Below are 18,539 nucleotides of genomic sequence, written 5' to 3'. Positions count from 1 at the left end.
TTGTGCGAAGTGCTGAAAGTGGACAGAAGAGAGACTGTTCAGGGCTTTCGCGAATACAAGGAAACCAGGGCATCCCGTACACCTGCTGCCATGGAGCCTCTACTGAAAGCAGTCCGAACCATCGCTGTCTCCACTAGTGAGTGTGAGCGGGCATTCAGCTGCATGAACGATATCCTTACTGCAAAAAGGAATGCTCTCTCTGTCAGCCGACTGTCCAGCCTGGTTTTCATTAAATGTAATGGACCATCACTAGGACAGTTCAATCCGGAACAGTATGTGAGGTCCGGGCTGGCAAAGGGAAGGAGAAGTGCTGATGAAAGAGCCTGTCCAGCTCCAGCCCCTGATACTGATGTCCCCAAGGCCTTCTGGAGCCTTTTCTAACAATGTGAAGTATATTGCAAAGCAGCTCACCCAGTGAGAAGACTTTTGGCATAATGTGCCGATTTGTACAGATCCTGGAGATAGAAGGACTTCAGACCAACCAGGGAGTTATCTGATCAGCTTGGTGTTCAATGTAACTCTTTACCATGGCTCAGACTTTGTTACTTGCAGTTACAGTTTCTCATTTTAGATTGTGCAAATTTTGCATTTGTTTTTACATGTTCTTTGTTCATGCTCTTTATCATTTTTCTGAGTTGGAAAGTTAGATTGCATCATAGTTTACTTTATACATATTTGTATTCTTCAGTGGTGAAGTATATTGCAAAGCAGCTCAGCCATGTGAGAAGACTTTTGGCACTTTTTCGTTTTTCGTTTTCTGAGTTGGAAAGTTAGATTGCATTCAAAATGTACAGAAATACTTAATTTTGTTAAAGCTTTTTATAAAAAATGCTTCTGACCAGAGCTTTGTTTCCTTGTCATTAATGTTGAACACCACCAGAGGGGCTCTCACCTGAAAGGTCTCTGCTTCATGTGTCTTCAGCAGAAGATCTAGACTTTGATTGCTATATTTTCAGTTAATATTGACCTTACTGAGCTTTAGCCATATCCGCTGCCTATCATAAAAAATGTTAAGTACAGTGAACCTTTCTAAAATATACAGTAGTAAAGAGACAAACCCACCAGCATTATAGTAGCCAAATTCTTGTTTGTGGGCTGTATATATAAAATTGACTTGAAAAAGTTGCTGATTTTAGAGTACTGGCACCTTTTTCATTCCAATTCAAGCACTGCGTAAAGTGTGTTGAAGACTTTGACAGCTTTTGCCCTCAGGTCTACTGTCTGTCAGTCAGGATTCCTTCATCCATCACAAGTTACAGGGACAAACAATGGAAGTTTTTAGCTACTCTATTGTCCCCGAATTAAAGGGGACCTATCACGCAAAATGCACTTTTTGATGTATTTTATACATAAGTATGTGTCCCCGTGTGTCGGGGAACTCACGCAGCGTCAGAAAATAAAACCCTCTCTCCTTTCCTCCGTGATGAAATTGAGTCTGACTTCCCTGACTCAGAGAAAATCAGGTCATTCTGATGTAGAGTTTCAAAATAAAAGATCTTCAAAGTCTCATATATGAGCTATCGTCCCTCACATTTTTTAAATAAGTAAATAAGTTTCCAAATGATTTTGTCACTGTTTGAAATTGTGTGTGTGTGTGTGTGTGTGTGTGAGAATATCTAAGTATATATCATAAAATATATGGGGAGTTGATTATTGTTTGTCGTTTTTTTAAATTATCTTTTGCTATGAGTTAATTATATACTTTATTTTATTTAACAATGAGCAATATCTCATACTACACACTCCGGTTCTGTAGGTGGCGCTGTGGCCTCTATACTGAGAGAAACAGCTGCTTCCTGCCACAATACCAACAGAAGAAGAAGATAAACCAGAAGTAAGCTTCTGATTCGGCTCTTAAGGAGAAAGTTAAGGGAAACCTGATTTTTTACTCTTTTTTATTGTCTTTTATCGTATTGTAAATAAAATAACTTAAATGTGGGATAATACTTTCCCTCTCCCTACTTTGGTTTATATTGTTGCATACGTAAACACAGTAAGACAAATTAAGTGGTAAAATAAGATTTTTTTTTTTAAATGAGATAACAACTCAAATTAGACAGATTTTTTCTATGCAAAAAAGTAGCAGTTTACATTTTTGTTTTATAGATTTATTTCTATTTTAAAACAATTGAATTTCGTTTTTTTTAGTATGAGAAATGTTTATATCTTTGACTGTTTCTTTCCCAATAAAAAAAGAAGTAAAGTTCTCCCTTTTCTACCATATGATATCATTGTATTTCTATTCATATACTATTCCTTGCTCACTTAAGGTAAATCATATCTTACTTTTACATTGTGTTAGCTGTAATTGGCCCTTCATACATATTATTATCATTAAATGAAGCTCAGCGCAAGTTCTCTTTCAGGAAGACTGGTATACATTCACTCCACAGCTGCTAGCTCATCACGGGCTTTCTATTAACCCATTACATTCACCTCAATCCCCAGCAGCCAATCAGCGTGCTGCAGCCAAACTTTAAAATGGTTCTCCTCTCTCCTGCAGTCTGCTGTGATTTCAGGTGTTCATGCTGCCGCCCGCCTCCTCCCCATCCACCTCCTCTCATCACATCCAGTGCCAGGAGAGCTAACCCAAAGACTTCATCACATCCCCTCTTCATCCCTTCTCCTCATCAAATCCAGATCTTCATCATCATCACCAGAGTCTAGACCCCGGGGGGTTCCTTATGCTCACGGCTGCATTTCCCCCTTTAGATATACGATTTCAGGATCGGGGTCTAATCGCCAAAGACTTAACATTTATCATATGGCATGTGTCAATAAATGTTATTTAAACAAAATGAAGTCTCTCCAACTGTCAATACTTTACTAGTTTACTTGTTAGTCCTGTTTCATTTCTATTTTGTGATGTTTATAGTTTATGTTTGTTTATGCTCTACTCTTTCCCCCATGATGTGCAATGCCTTGTTTTCATGCTGCTGTGACGAAAACAGTGGCTGAATTGGTGATCTTTGTCTTTTTCATGCTTTTCAATTAATTGTGTTAATCTTTGTGAGTACATAACATGTCTGTACCTCCCCCCCCTAAATAATGATGATACAAATAATTTAAGTTTCCCCACAAGTTCTCCCTTGTATTGCCAGCTAACATCTCGCTGCAAATTGTCTGTGTGGTACAGTGTGTGTGTGTGTGTGTGTGTGTGTGTGTGTGTGTGTGTGTGTGTGTGTGTGTGTGTGTGTGTGTGTGTGTGGTGTGTGTGTGTGTGTGTGTGTGGTGTGTGTGTGTGCGCGTGCGTGCGTAGATGCAGCGGACAGACAGGTCTCAGTTGGTTTGGTGTCCTCTGCTTACTGTTAATACTTGTAAATAAAACTTTTGGCCCGTAATTCAGCCTTCCTCGACATTGAGAAACACCCTGTGAGTTGCTCTTGGGCAGAAGAGCATACAGGATGTCACCCATTTTTGTGACGTTTTGTTTATCCATTAAATGCTAGATTGTGTCTGTTTATATCATTAATACACCTTTTTGTTTAAACCAATTGATTTTATTACCCATCTTAAAACTGTACATATATTGCGTAAATAAAATAATACAAATAAGTAGCGTTTCCCCTCAAGTTCCCCCTTATCTTGGAAACAGCAATCCTGAGTCATAAAAAAAGTATAAAAACTAAAATTAGTAATAGTAGTATGTGCTAACTTATAATGTAGAAGTATATATTCTTTACCTTGTGTTTGATTGGTTAATTGTTTGTATTAATATATTTCTATTTAAAACATTTCCCAAATTGGGATCAATAAAGTGCATTCGAATTAAATTAGTAAAAAAGTAGTTGCCCTAGTATTACATAGATATTTTATAGTTGTATATAGATAGATAGATAGATAGATATAGATAGATAGATAGATAGATAGATAGATAGATAGATAGATATAGATAGATAGATAGATAGATAGATAGATAGATAGATAGATAGATATTAGATAGATAGATATAGATAGATAGATAGATAGATAGATAGATAGATAGGTAGATAGAGAGATAGAGAGATAGAGAGAGATAGATGGATAGAGAGAGAGAGATAGATGGATAGATGGATAGAGAGAGAGAGAGAGATGGATAGATAGATGGATAGAGAGAGATAGAGATAGATGGATAGACGGAGAGAGAGAGAGAGAGAGAGATACTTTATTGATCCCAATTTGGGAAATGTTTGCGTTGCATCAGCATAAAAAACAAGGCAATGTACATAAGAGAAATTAAGACACGATAAATAAACAGTCCAAAAATATTCTGAAATAGAAATTAAATAGCATTAAAAGTAAAAAAAAAGTATATATATACGTGAATGTGGAAAATACAACATAGAATTACGAAATACGTATAGTTGTATTTGTAGGTTTGAATGAACTATATCGATATTGTTAGTGTGTGAACTCTTTGGATATTTAATTATTTAAATAAATAATAAAAAACAAGTTAAGTTTCCCCTTTAGTTCTCCCTTAAGTTCTCCCTTATCTACCACCGGAAACCCCGTTCTGAGTCTGACTTCCCTCGCGCTCAGCCATTAGCTGGCTGCTCGGAGTGATTGACAGTCAGCAGAGGTTTACACGGCCGGTCCTGCTCACTCGCTCGTTTGTTATCGTAACAGCGAAGAAACTGCAAGCATGGCGAGCCAACAGAGAGCCCAGTCACAGACAAGAAGAAGAGCACCGTGTATCGGATTATTGAGGATGATATTTATTGCTTTTATTCACATGACGCGGGCCAATAAACAAGGTTTGTAACTTAGCTGTTAGCATTAGCATCAGAGCTAACTTCCGTAGACATGTTTCCCTCAAGTGTGCGGGCGTTGAGGTTACCTCTACGGGCCAACTTTAACACAGCTAGCCTTAAAGCCCTGGTGACACTGCTAAAATATAATCATTCAGCTTTGACATGAGCAAAGTGCCATTTTAAGTGATACAAAGCTTAGAAAGTGCTACCTTTTAGCTAGCAATATGTGGCCTTTTCAGTTAGCTTCGTTTGTAGCTTGTTGTCATGTTGTCATCACGTCCTTATATGGTTAAGTTAGGCTACCTAATAAACACAAAATAACAGTATTTAAGCATCATAGCTAGCACTAATCATAGCTTAAATCAGCTACTGTGTGGTCTTAATGTGTGTCAGTGAAGAGACAACATTTTAAGATTAGACATTGCACATTAATTAAAAGTCAAGTAAAATAGGAAATATAAAAACAGCTCAGATATACATATCGATAGTTAAGGATATATATCTATAGAGTATATCTATGGAATACACAATATTGTACTTAATAATAAGCTTTATTGGTATAGCACGTCTCATGCACCAAAGTGCTTTGACAACAAGGCAAACATCACCATTTAAAACACAACAAGAGTTTTACATCAGACGTTAAAACGTAATAATATGACAGTTTAATTCACCCAACATCAGAGCAAATGTACTGTATGTGTAAACCTGGCAATGAGCTCGATATATGAGCTACAGAATTGAAAGCAGTGTTCATGATATGTGTACATATGTTAACATCGTATAAGATCTACTTTTAAGTTAGCAGAATAATCAGTTTTAAATCTAATTGAGGGACCACCTGAGAACGATATTTACAAATGAGTGAATTCGCGTTTTTGAAAAGGATAAAACTGAGTGAGTTCTGGTGAAGCGAAGAGCAACTCAACTTGAAACAGTATCTCAAACTACTTCCTCTTATTAGACTCAATTTAAGGAAATGTGTGCATCAGTCAGGTGATGTTTTGTAAACGTGGCTTGGCTCAGTTTTGGTTTTGAACCCTGACTGTGCACATGGTGTTGTGTTATCTATCCAGGGGACTGAAGTGTCCAGCTGTCAGATCCACCGATCATGTCAGGTCACAGTGATAAGTCCACCAGTGGTGAGTGGACAGCTGCTGAGGCCAGTCCAGGATTAGCTTCTGTGCCAACTCTGAAATGTGCCTTTTAAAAATTGTTTACATTGGTGCCTGTATGCACTTGCAACACAATCTGAGCATCAATGGAGGTGTGTGATCCTAAAAGATCATCTTGACATATGCCTATCAGGTTGCTGTTCAAAATGTCATAGCTGGATTGAAAACCATGCATATTAAGAGATGGCATGTTTTCTGATGACATGAGTTAGCTACATGGCAAAGCATATGTCTTTATACCGCTGTGTGCATTAAACTAGCCCAGGAATGTCAACTTTAAAATGTTCATTGGTTCCTCTATGCACTTGAAACAATCTGAACATTCATTTAACAAGAAAGTAGTGATAAATTAGCATTAAGACACGAAAGCACTGATGATATTCTTGAAGTACTTGCCTTTTATTGTAGTAAAATCCTCTACCAAGATATAGGTAATTAAATCGTATCTCCAGACCATAACCGTTAACATCTGTTCATTCAGTAGATAATAAGTCTATACGAAATAGCTTAAAACTAAAGCCTGTGTGCATTCAATACGTCACGTTTTAGCTTATGTGCCAACTTTGTAATGTGCCTTTTGAATTGTTAATAATGGTTACTTTATCCAACAGTGAATGAGTGATAAAAGCACAATGATTTTCTAGAAATATTTGTACGTGTTGCAGCTGGGCAAAGTCTTCGCTTATGTTCATATACTACAGTACACTGTGATGTTAAAACAAAACGGCAACCCCTTCAAATATTTGTACATCAAATTTGTTCTGAAATTGAAGGTGGTGTGTGCCTTTTTGGTATCAACTAAAAGTAATAGAAAATGACATCAAGCATCACATAGCTTGAAAATAAAGAGATGGAGGAGCAAGTGCTGAGTAAACTAAAGAAGTTGAAGACGAATCGGGATGTGGTGAGACTAATACGCTCATATCAAGCAGGTAGAGGACATGACCACAAATACAAGCACATATAGGAGGTGATCTCATATAAAGCAGGTATGCCCTTAAAAGAACAACCTGTTTTCTATCGTTTGAAAGTCAAATCCGTGGGTTTTTAACGGACAAAAGGAGACATTTTGAGCCTCTCTGAGACACAGTAAGCAGAAGTAGTCTAACTGAAATGAAACTGAGAAGTGAAGTTTAACCACCACAGGAAGTTATTTGGCAAACACTGAAGTCGCACTGTCACGCCTCTAACCAGCCTGAACACTGCAAGCTTCGACCGTCTACGAGATCGCTGCTTCCTTTACATACAATATATCTGTTTGGAAGATCACTGCGGTGCCTACACGGGTACGAAACATGTGGCGTTCATAAAACAATCCTCCTTTCTTTTTAAGTTTGGCAAATGCAGAGTTGACTAGTCGATGAATCGATGCTTGCTCCGCTAGTCTGAAGGAAACGTATTATTTAAACGGTTATTATTACCAATTACATACTGGTTTGCTTTCCTAGTGAATACCATTACAAAAACAAACCGTATGTGCCTGCTACCAATGTTGACGAAGCGTAGTAGACATGCTCAATGTTTCACCTCAAGGCTGATTGCTTGTCTTACTTTGAGCAGGCTTAATAGTTGAAAAGGCATTCATTGTGAATAAAGGGCGTAATAGGTATTAAATGTCCTTAATGATCTCGCTTAACAGGAAGGATTTCATAAGGCCTGATTTTCTTTTCTGATATTGCGTTGTAAAATCAAATTAGCAGAAAACGTGGTGTGGAAATGAACCAGAGTGGCCGTTAAAAAGTCTTGACTTCAACTGTAGGAACCCGGCTTCAAAGTAGTCGACTAGTCGAAGTAGAAACTTCCGTTTTAACTTCAGGGAAATCAGTCAGTAAGAAAATCCCTTTGTTTAAGATGCTTTGAGAACCACAAAGGTATTTTTGTTTACTGCATTTTTTTGTTTTATCAATATGTTTATTGATTTTCAGCTTATAAAAAATCACATACATAGGACGAAGACATAGAGCCAAAAGCAATACTTATTACATTACATTACATTACATTGCATTTAGCTGACGCTTTTATCCAAAGCGACTTACAATAAGTACATTCGACCAGGAAGACACAACCTTAACATATATACAGGACAACTACTTTACTTTACATACCACAAGGGCACTCTAATACATCTGCAACCATCCAGTTGTCCAGCAATAGGACCGTATTTCTACAGAGGATATCAGTCATTTACATTTTACCATATTATAGAATTATCGCATTATTATTTACTGCATTTTAAATGTTTGTCTTATTCTTTGTTTGCATTGTGGTTTTTCTGTAAAAAATCGAAAAACACTTAAGTTTCACTTTCTGCAGACGTTCATTCAGGTACTCTTAATCAAGGGTACTTTCACCATGGCTCATATCCTTTATTAAGTCTCGTATATTCCCCTGAGATACAGTCCTAGAAACTAAGTTATCCTCTCCTCTCTATGCTACCAACAAAGGTTACTTGAGCTTAGAAAATATCACGTCTAACCCGAGGAGAAGCGCGCCCATGATAGAAGAACTGGATGCCAGCTGTGTGTAATGTCAGCAGTATAATTTAAAGAGGAAATGAAACTGAAGTGAACATGCACTGATCATATCACTTAGATCTGCGGCTTCTTCTTAACCCTAAAACACACGTTATACCTAGTGGAAGTTACACGGTGCTGTGAACATGATCTGCAGAGGGCGGTTTAACTGGGCTTTGGTTTGTGTCCGTTGGAAAGCTTCTCAATAGAGTGAAAGTGTAATAAAATGCTGATTTATGGAGTTCGATTTTTAAGCTTGTGGATTCACACTTAGAGTTGTGTGACGGCCAATGCAGGCGAGAAACATCCAGGTCTGAACATGCTGTGGATAATCGTGTGCTTGGTCCATTCGTTAAAAGTCAATCTGTATTTTTGAGATCAGCAAGAAAAGAAACGTGGCGATTCTCTGAGACGGCGCTGGTACGTTTACGAGGATAAAACAAAAGTGATGTATTCTCTGAGATTATGAAACCATAAATTCAGGACTAAAAAAAGATGAAAGTTTCTGGCTCAAATAATCGATGAGAGGAAAGTCTGAACTCTGTGACTTTTATCTGAGAGATCGTCTTTTTGTCTCGCAGATTTATGATTATATCATCTTAGAGAATCGCCACTTTTTCCATTCATTTGTGAGTTTTTCAACTAAATATATAATATTTAGGGAGGCGTGTGGCGCAGTGGATTTGTGCGTAGGTGTTGGGGTCACAGGTTCAAACCCCACTGCAGTCAGCATGTCGTTGTGTCCCTGAGACCCCAAAGTGCTCCTGTGGGGATTGCCCACAGTGTTGAGTATGCAAGTCGCTTTGGATAAAAGCGTCTAACAAGTGACATGTCATGTAATGCCCGATAATCTCTGAGAATATCAGAATTGTGTTACAAATGTGTCCTGATACATATTCTATTTAAGTATTACCCTCCTCCTTGTCTCCGTGATCTATTGTTTTCCTGCACACGCCGTCGTAGATGTCTAAGAATTGACTCTGCTGTTAAAGTGTGTGTGGGTTGTGTTTGACGATTCAATCTGAACCTCACAGTAACTTTGTGTTCATAATATTAGAGACATTTCATTTGTAGATTCAATATTCTTTTCTCTTTGCAAACTAGACATCAACCCCCCCCCCCCCCCCCCCCCCCCCCCAAACCAAGTGGATTGAAATGTGAGAAATCTGTTTATTTTTCCCGTCTGCTCTGACATGAGATTACAGTTCACATATCTTTCCCAGTAATATCACCTTCTACTTCAGGAAGATGTAACAACTGCTAGCTGCTTTATTTTGTAGGAGGAGTTGCACAAAGCTATTCTTAGATGTGACCAATTCTTCTATAGTTTCACCTTCCAGTTGCTGTCGTAAATAATCGGGGGCAAAATGTACCCTAAATCAAGGGTTCCCAACCTGGGGGGCGCCAGGCCTCAGATGATTTGAGGCAAAATATCATATTTAGACTTTCTTTTTTACATATAATTGTAAAGCAATACATGATTGTCACTAAAAGCCTTGTCTCTACATTACAATAAAAAATAATTGATTCATTAGTTTTAATAAAAATTAAAGTTAGTAGCTATTAAAGGCATACAAAGACAGAAATGTATAATTCTTTCTATAGAAATGTTTCTTCTGCCCGTAAAGTGTCCAAACCGGGCACATTTTTAAAACAGTCATTGTCCATGCCGGTTTCAGATGGATTATTTGTCCCAGTTGCTCCGATCAGATCGGTCTCCTCCATTTTGTAGATTATTCACGACTTTTGAATCCACATAAACACATCGGCAAAATCCGGTTTACTTTGAGCATGTGTTTTAAACAGTTTCATCCCTTTGTGAATTGTTTCCACTTCCACCGTCCTTTAATTTCTTCATACAGCGGGAATCCAAATGAATTAATCCTGAGTCCAATAACCATCAAAGTCACTCCAATAGTGCTCCTTAATTACGCTTTCATCCTCCTTTAACAAAATACTTCATTCATCTAGTGTGTGTGTGTGTGTGTGTGTGTGTGTGTGTGTGTGTGTGTGTGTGTGTGTGTGTGTGTGTGTGTGTGTGTGTGTGTGTGTGTGTGTGTGTGTGTGTGTGTGTGTGTGTGTGTGTGTGTGTGTGTGTGTGTGTGTGTGTGTGTGTGTGTGTGTGTGTGTGTGTGTGTGTGTGTGTGTGTGTGTGTGTGTGTGTGTGTGTGTGTGTGTGTGTGTGTGTGTGTGTGTGTGTGTGTGTGTGTGTGTGTGTGTGTGTGTGTGTGTCCTAAATGATGGGTTTTCACTTATTCTTCACTGAACACAATTAATGGGGCTACACAAAAGTGTTATTGTGAATTAAATGTCAAACATTCGGGGGTAAAATGACCCTAAATTGCACCGTGAAAAACAGTTCTATATATCAACCTTGTCTCCAGTCTTGCATCCAGTATTCAAAAGTCTGCTTTTGATGATGATGGTGGTGGTGGTGGTGATTAAACTAATATGCATTTCTGTGTTGTTTTTTTACAGCATTCATTCAGTCAGACACAATTCTAGAAGTTTTACATTTTGGCGAGGGAAGCCTTTTACAGGTAAGTGCTGCTAATCTATTGTCTCCAGTTGGTTGTCGCAATTCAAATTTAAACCCAGAAACATTCACAGCATTACAGAACGTGTCAGAAAGAATGTGGTTTAAATGTAATCAAGTAGTTAAATCTCATTTTAATAATTGCTTCTATCTCCGTTTCTTTCTGCAGGCAGAGTCTGACATCGATTTTAGTTTATATCACCAACAAAGGTAAGATTGTATTCTTTCCCTTCACACATGTCCTCTACTCTTTTGCAAATATGTTTATGTCGTGTCGTTTTAATCCTGGGCGTAGTCAGTTATGTGTTAGGTGTTGTTTTTGTACTATTCCTGGGTTGCACTCTTTTGTTGTGTGTTGCTACGCGGTAAATGAGCTTTAGCAGAAAAGCCTCAAGAGTTCTTGAGATGAGTTGAAACAAAAGCGGCACACTAAATGATGCAAACAAAGCAGAGAACAAGAGAGATGCTGCTGTAACCAAGTGAACAAGAAGTACAACAAGTACTCCATTGGACTCCTTTGTTTACTTCTGTAATATAATGACATCACTTTGTAACTCACACTTCTATTGGCTAGTGCTCCAACACATTGGACGTGATAGGCTAAGGGGCGGGTCATCTCTAAGCGGTTGAAAGGACTCTTTAAAGTAGAGACACTACATACTGATATACACCTGAACATCAGCAGGAGAGGACTCTTTAAAGTAGAGACACTACATACTGATATACACCTGAACATCAGCAGGAGAGGACTCTTTAAAGTAGAGACACTACATACTGATATACACATGAACATCAGCAGGAGAGGACTCTTTAAAGTAGAGACACTACATACTGATATATACCTGAACATCAGCAGGAGAGGACTCTTTAAAGTAGAGACACCCCATACTGATATACACCTGAACATCAGCAGGAGAGGACTCTTTAAAGTAGAGACACTACATACTGATATACACCTGAACATCAGCAGGAGAGGACTCTTTAAAGTAGAGACACCCCATACTGATATACACCTGAACATCAGCAGGAGAGGACTCTTTAAAGTAGAGACACGACATACTGATATACACCTGAACATCAGCAGGAGAGGACTCTTTAAAGTAGAGACACTACACACTGATATACACCTGAACATCAGCAGGAGAGGACTCTTTAAAGTAGAGACACTACATACTGATATACACCTGAACATCAGCAGGAGAGGACTCTTTAAAGTAGAGACACTACATACTGATATACACCTGAACATCAGCAGGAGAGGACTCTTTAAAGTAGAGACACCACATACTGATATACACCTGAACATCAGCAGGAGAGGACTCTTTAAAGTAGAGACACTACATACTGATATACACCTGAACATCAGCGGGAGAGGACTCTTTAAAGCAGAGATGCTACATACTGATATACACCTGAACATCAGCAGGAGAGTACTCTTTAAAGTAGAGACACTACATACTGATATACACCTGAACATCAGCGGGAGAGGACTCTTTAAAGTAGAGACACGACATACTGATATACACCTGAACATCAGCAGGAGAGGACTCTTTAAAGCAGAGATACTACATACTGATATACACCTGAACATCAGCAGGAGAGGACCTCTTTAAAGTAGAGACACTACATACTGATATACACCTGAACATCAGCAGGAGAGGACTCTTTAAAGTAGAGGACACTACATACTGATATACACCTGAATATCAGCAGGAGAGGACTCTTTAAAGTAGAGACACTACATACTGATATACACCTGAAACATCAGCAGGAGAGGACTCTTTAAAGTAGAGACACTACATACTGATATACACCTGAACATCAGCAGGAGGGGACTCTTTAAAGTAGAGACACTACATACTGATATACACCTGAACATCAGCAGGAGAGGACTCTTTAAAGTAGAGACACTACATACTGATATACACCTGAACATCAGCAGGAGAGGACTCTTTAAAGTAGAGACACTACATACTGATATACACATGAACATCAGCAGGAGAGGACTCTTTAAAGTAGAGACACTACATACTGATATATACCTGAACATCAGCAGGAGAGGACTCTTTAAAGTAGAGACACCCCATACTGATATACACCTGAACATCAGCAGGAGAGGACTCTTTAAAGTAGAGACACTACATACTGATATACACCTGAACATCAGCAGGAGAGGACTCTTTAAAGTAGAGACACCCCATACTGATATACACCTGAACATCAGCAGGAGAGCACTCTTTAAAGTAGAGACACGACATACTGATATACACCTGAACATCAGCAGGAGAGGACTCTTTAAAGTAGAGACACTACACACTGATATACACCTGAACATCAGCAGGAGAGGACTCTTTAAAGTAGAGACACTACATACTGATATACACCTGAACATCAGCAGGAGAGGACTCTTTAAAGTAGAGACACTACATACTGATATACACCTGAACATCAGCAGGAGAGGACTCTTTAAAGTAGAGACACTACATACTGATATACACCTGAACATCAGCAGGAGAGGACTCTTTAAAGTAGAGACACCACATACTGATATACACCTGAACATCAGCAGGAGAGGACTCTTTAAAGTAGAGACACTACATACTGATATACACCTGAACATCAGCGGGAGAGGACTCTTTAAAGCAGAGATGCTACATACTGATATACACCTGAACATCAGCAGGAGAGTACTCTTTAAAGTAGAGACACTACATACTGATATACACCTGAACATCAGCGGGAGAGGACTCTTTAAAGTAGAGACACGACATACTGATATACACCTGAACATCAGCAGGAGAGGACTCTTTAAAGCAGAGATACTACATACTGATATACACCTGAACATCAGCAGGAGAGGACTCTTTAAAGTAGAGACACTACATACTGATATACACCTGAACATCAGCAGGAGAGGACTCTTTAAAGTAGAGACACTACATACTGATATACACCTGAATATCAGCAGGAGAGGACTCTTTAAAGTAGAGACACTACATACTGATATACACCTGAACATCAGCAGGAGAGGACTCTTTAAAGTAGAGACACTACATACTGATATACACCTGAACATCAGCAGGAGGGGACTCTTTAAAGTAGAGACACTACATACTGATATACACCTGAACATCAGCAGGAGAGGACTCTTTAAAGTAGAGACACTACATACTGATATACACCTGAACATCAGCAGGAGAGGACTCTTTAAAGTAGAGACACTACATACTGATATACACCTGAACATCAGCAGGAGAGGACTCTTTAAAGTAGAGACACTACATACTGATATACACCTGAACATCAGCAGGAGAGGACTCTTTAAAGTAGAGACACTACATACTGATATACACCTGAACATCAGCAGGAGAGGACTCTTTAAAGTAGAGACGCTACATACTGATATACACCTGAACATCAGCAGGAGAGGACTCTTTAAAGCAGAGACGCTACATACTGATATACACCTGAACATCAGCAGGAGAGGACTCTTTAAAGCAGAGACGCTACATACTGATATGAACCTGGAAATGAGCAGAGTGAGACCCCTTTAGGAACCAGAAATAGAAGCTTGAGCATCATAATCACAAGAAAACATTGTTAAAGTTTGGTTGTAATGCGATGTCACTTAGGGAAAGCAGGATGCAAAGATCAGCCCCATATGACCCCGTCAGCTCTCTGCAACATGTGCTGTTAGTGACATGTTGTCAGGGAAGCCTATCTGTGTGTGTGTGTGTGTGTGTGTGTGTGTGTGTGTGTGTGTGTGTGTGTGTGTGTGTGTGTGTGTGTGTGTGTGTGTGTGTGTGTGTGTGTGTGTGTGTGTGTGTGTGTGTGTGTGTGGTGTGTGTGTGTGTGTGTGTGTGTGTGTGTGTGTGTGTGTGTGTGTGTGTGTGTGTGTGTGTGTGTGTGTGTGTGTGTGTGTGTGTGTGTGTGTGTGTGTGTGTGTGTGTGTGTGTGTGTGTGTGTGTGTTGTGTGTGTGTGTGTGTGTGTGTGTGTGTGTGTGTGTGGTGTGTGTGTGTGTGTGTGTGTGTGTGTGTGTGTGTGTGTGACCTGTTGCTCCACCACAAAGTGAACCTGCCTTCTGCCACAGCTACTTGGGAGAGTTTAGATTTAGCCGGACCGCCCGCAGAATGAGCTAATGTGAGTTTGTAGGTCTTGACTCACACTGACTTGTTAACGGTGGAGTTTCTCTGGAGAGTTTTCTTTCCTCTGTGCGATGCAAGGGTTTAAAGACGGAGGGTTTCGTGTGTATGTACACAATGTAAAAGACCCCTGAGGCAGAGATGGGGACTCGAGTCTGTGACTCGGACTCGAGTCGCACTTAAGTCGCACACACAGAGACTTCAGACTTGACTTGGACTCCTGCTCAAAAGACTTCGGACTCGACTTGGACTCGTGTTTTGGGACTCGTGAACAATCATTGTGTTTTCTATTTTTGGCGTATTAAAGGTGGGGTAGGTAAGTTTGAGAAACCGGCTCGAGATCGCTAGAATTTGAAAATACACAACCGGAGAAAATCTGCCACTTCCTTACAGAGCCCCTCCTCCAACACACATGAACGCACACATGACCAATGAGGGCACGAGATAAGTTTGTGCCCCGATGGGAGGCTGACAGGCAGGTAGGCCATCCAGTTACTTTAGCCGGGCCGGCTATCGGGATGTTAAGAGCATTCCATGGAATATAACAAAAAAGTGTATCTCGAGCCGGTTTCTCAAACTTACCTACCCCACCTTTAACATTAACATTAACATCATGGTAACACCATGGCGACCGGCGGCACACCTGCAGCTGTACCGCTTGTAATTAGGTTCAACTATAAAAACTATCGAACAAAACGCCGGCGGCACCAACAGAAAGGAGCGCACACTGCAAAGTCTGCAATATTAAAATCAAGGATGCTGGTTGCAACAACGTCAAATGTCATCAGGCACTTGAAAACTCACCCGGAGAGGTCAGTCACATTAACGCATATGGACGGTTAGCAAACATGTTTAGCTCAGCATCAGCTATGTAATGTTAACTTAGCTTGCTACTAGCTTTGTAACTGAATATTTGAAAAGATGAGTGAATGTTTGCTTGTCACCACTTGTTTGCGTTGAGTGGCGTTGACATCCAACTCTTGACATGACATAAAAAAGGTCGGTAACGTTAATCATTACGTTCCGCTGCCACCATCTACTGGCTAACGTTAAACGTAGAAAAATACATAGTTACATACATAGTTACATACTGGCTAACATAGTTACATACTGGCTAACGTTAAACGTAGAAAAATACATAGTTACATACATAAATACATCTGTCGGTTTATAGGCAGGTTACAGGTTTATTGTTGACCACGTAACGTTAATGTTACAGGTTTATCAGGTTACCATTACACTGGGTTTGAGTGAGAGGATAGAGGAATATGTTTATTTATAGTAGACTTAAAAGATGTAATTAGAGACCCAGTGTAATTAAACAATACGGTTGCAGAGGTCACATTTTAACATTTTTGTCCACTGGCCAAATGGCTAGCCTAGTGAATGTTGAAATGTTACCAGCCACTCAATAGATTGCCATTGTTATTTTTGGCTGGTGCGTGCAACATACAGAACCAGCCACTTGCATGATTGACCAGCATCTGGCTGGTAAATGGTGTTAATGGTAGATATCTCTTTTGGAACAGGTCATGTTTTAATATCACCAGTTCAGTATATTTCAGATAATATTGCAGCAATAGTTTTTTAGTTGCAAATGGCACAGAACAAATGTTTACTTTGAAGTACTTTTAACACAGTTTCCCTGCGGGGGATTAATAAAGTATTTGTGATACTGATTTCTGATTCTGAAGTGTTTTGCTTATAAGTTGTTTGCATTTAGCTGAAGTGTGATGTTTTTCCTCACATTGCATTGCAATAGCCCGTTTAAAGTGATCATATAACAAACAACTAATCAGTACTGATACTGTATGCTAATAGATATAGGAGTGATAATAATACAGTAAATGCTTTGAATGTCTTAGATATAGCTGTGCAGTATTCTTAACAGACTGGATAGCAGCAGACAATAGAAGGCTTATTACAACCAGAAGAGACATGAGACTTTTATTTTTTAGAGACTTGAGACTTGACTTGGACTCGTGACCAAAGACTTGAGACTTGATCAAGTCTCACCCCACAAAGACTTGAGACTTGACTTGGACTCGTGACCAAAGACTTGAGACTTGACTTGGACTTGCAAAAAAAGACTTGTGAACATCTCTGCCCTGAGGTCATGGTGTTATTTGTGACATTGGGCTATGTAAATACAAATGGCATACTGCTTTTAAAAAAACATGTTTTTAATCCGTTTGGTTCAGTTTCACAGATATGTTTTGGATTTTTTTAAATATTTGATAGCTTTCTTTAAATATATTTTTAGTCTGGAACAAGCCTGGAGGAATCACGAGCATTTTATAAATCATGTATTGTGTTGGATATCCTCAGGCTAAATATGAACACGGCAATTTTACAAAAATGTGTCTTCAGACGACTTCCCACAGAGCCCCAAACACCAACACAGAGAGGAGCAGCGCTAAACCTTTGTATGTGTTTATTAAAGTCAGGTCAATGCACATTAATTAACACGAACTCTTGACTGCATAAGATGAGATAAGATAGAGCTTTATTGTCTCCCTTAGGAGAAATTTGTCTTGGGCATCGAGATAATACACATAAAACATTCAGGTCAATCAGTCATTGATACGGAACATAGATCACATGGCAAAGAAACAAACAAGAAACATACAGGTACAGCACTTTCCCTACTGTATTCATACACAAATCAATATTGCACGTTCCCTATTGCACCGATGCATAGTGTCCGTCAAATTGCACATATCCCTATTGTGTCCATACCTATTTACACATATTTAACCTTCTCGATTGCACAAACTACACTGTAAACATTGCACCTCCCAACAACTCCTAACAGCATAATCACAATGGTTTCTGACTGTTCAGCAGCTTGTACATCATGTGCCACATCTAGCCATAGAGGCTAATTTCCATCTGCAGTCCCTGGCAGGTTGAAACCATACATGAGCACAAAGCAAGAAAGAAGGATTGCAGCACATTAAAAGGCCTTGTATAAAAACCCATTAACACACAACACACAAAAGCACATTTTAAATGATTGGGAAATTGCAGATTTTTTTAAAATTGCGTCCACATTTGAGCACATTTCGTAATACTCTCAGATGATTCTCTTTCTTTAAATCGTATTGTGCAATTACCCCCCGTACTAACGAGTGTCTCTGGTTACCTCACATCGCATCCTTGTGTTCAGGATTGCTTTAATGCCTCGGTACAAACACAAGAGTGCTCGCGGAGCTTCGACAACAACAACAACAACGCCTAGCTAATAAGTGGATAATGAGCCCGCTTTAATGTCTGCATTCTGCACAGGTTTTGCAGCGATATGTTAAGGCAACGTGTCGATGGCCAACAGGTAGAACAGCTCGAACAAGAGCACACCGTTTCCAAGAAAAGAGACCTGTAGTAGTTTCACTTTGTTCACACTTTTGCTTTCGTGTAGTGGCTTCTGCCTGAAATCAAT

At 39.3% G+C, this 18,539-nt stretch overlaps 1 protein-coding gene across 1 annotated transcript in view; it reads left to right on the top strand.

The window, feature by feature from the left end:
• Nucleotides 1-4,510: 4,510 nt before the first annotated feature.
• tmem131 (transmembrane protein 131) overlaps nucleotides 4,511-18,539 on the top strand; it is a 91,461-nt gene continuing 77,432 nt past the window's right edge. The window contains 3 exon segments of the mRNA XM_034207032.1: nucleotides 4,511-4,736; nucleotides 10,900-10,961; nucleotides 11,127-11,167. Of these exon segments, the coding sequence (XP_034062923.1) occupies nucleotides 4,625-4,736; nucleotides 10,900-10,961; nucleotides 11,127-11,167 (215 nt within the window). The 5' untranslated portion in view covers nucleotides 4,511-4,624.

This window comes from Gymnodraco acuticeps, unplaced genomic scaffold (assembly GCF_902827175.1).
Source record: "Gymnodraco acuticeps unplaced genomic scaffold, fGymAcu1.1, whole genome shotgun sequence".
NCBI classification, from domain to species: domain Eukaryota; kingdom Metazoa; phylum Chordata; class Actinopteri; order Perciformes; family Bathydraconidae; genus Gymnodraco; species Gymnodraco acuticeps.
Note: the sequence above shows the minus strand (reverse complement) of the source record. Positions and strands in the feature narration are given on the sequence as shown.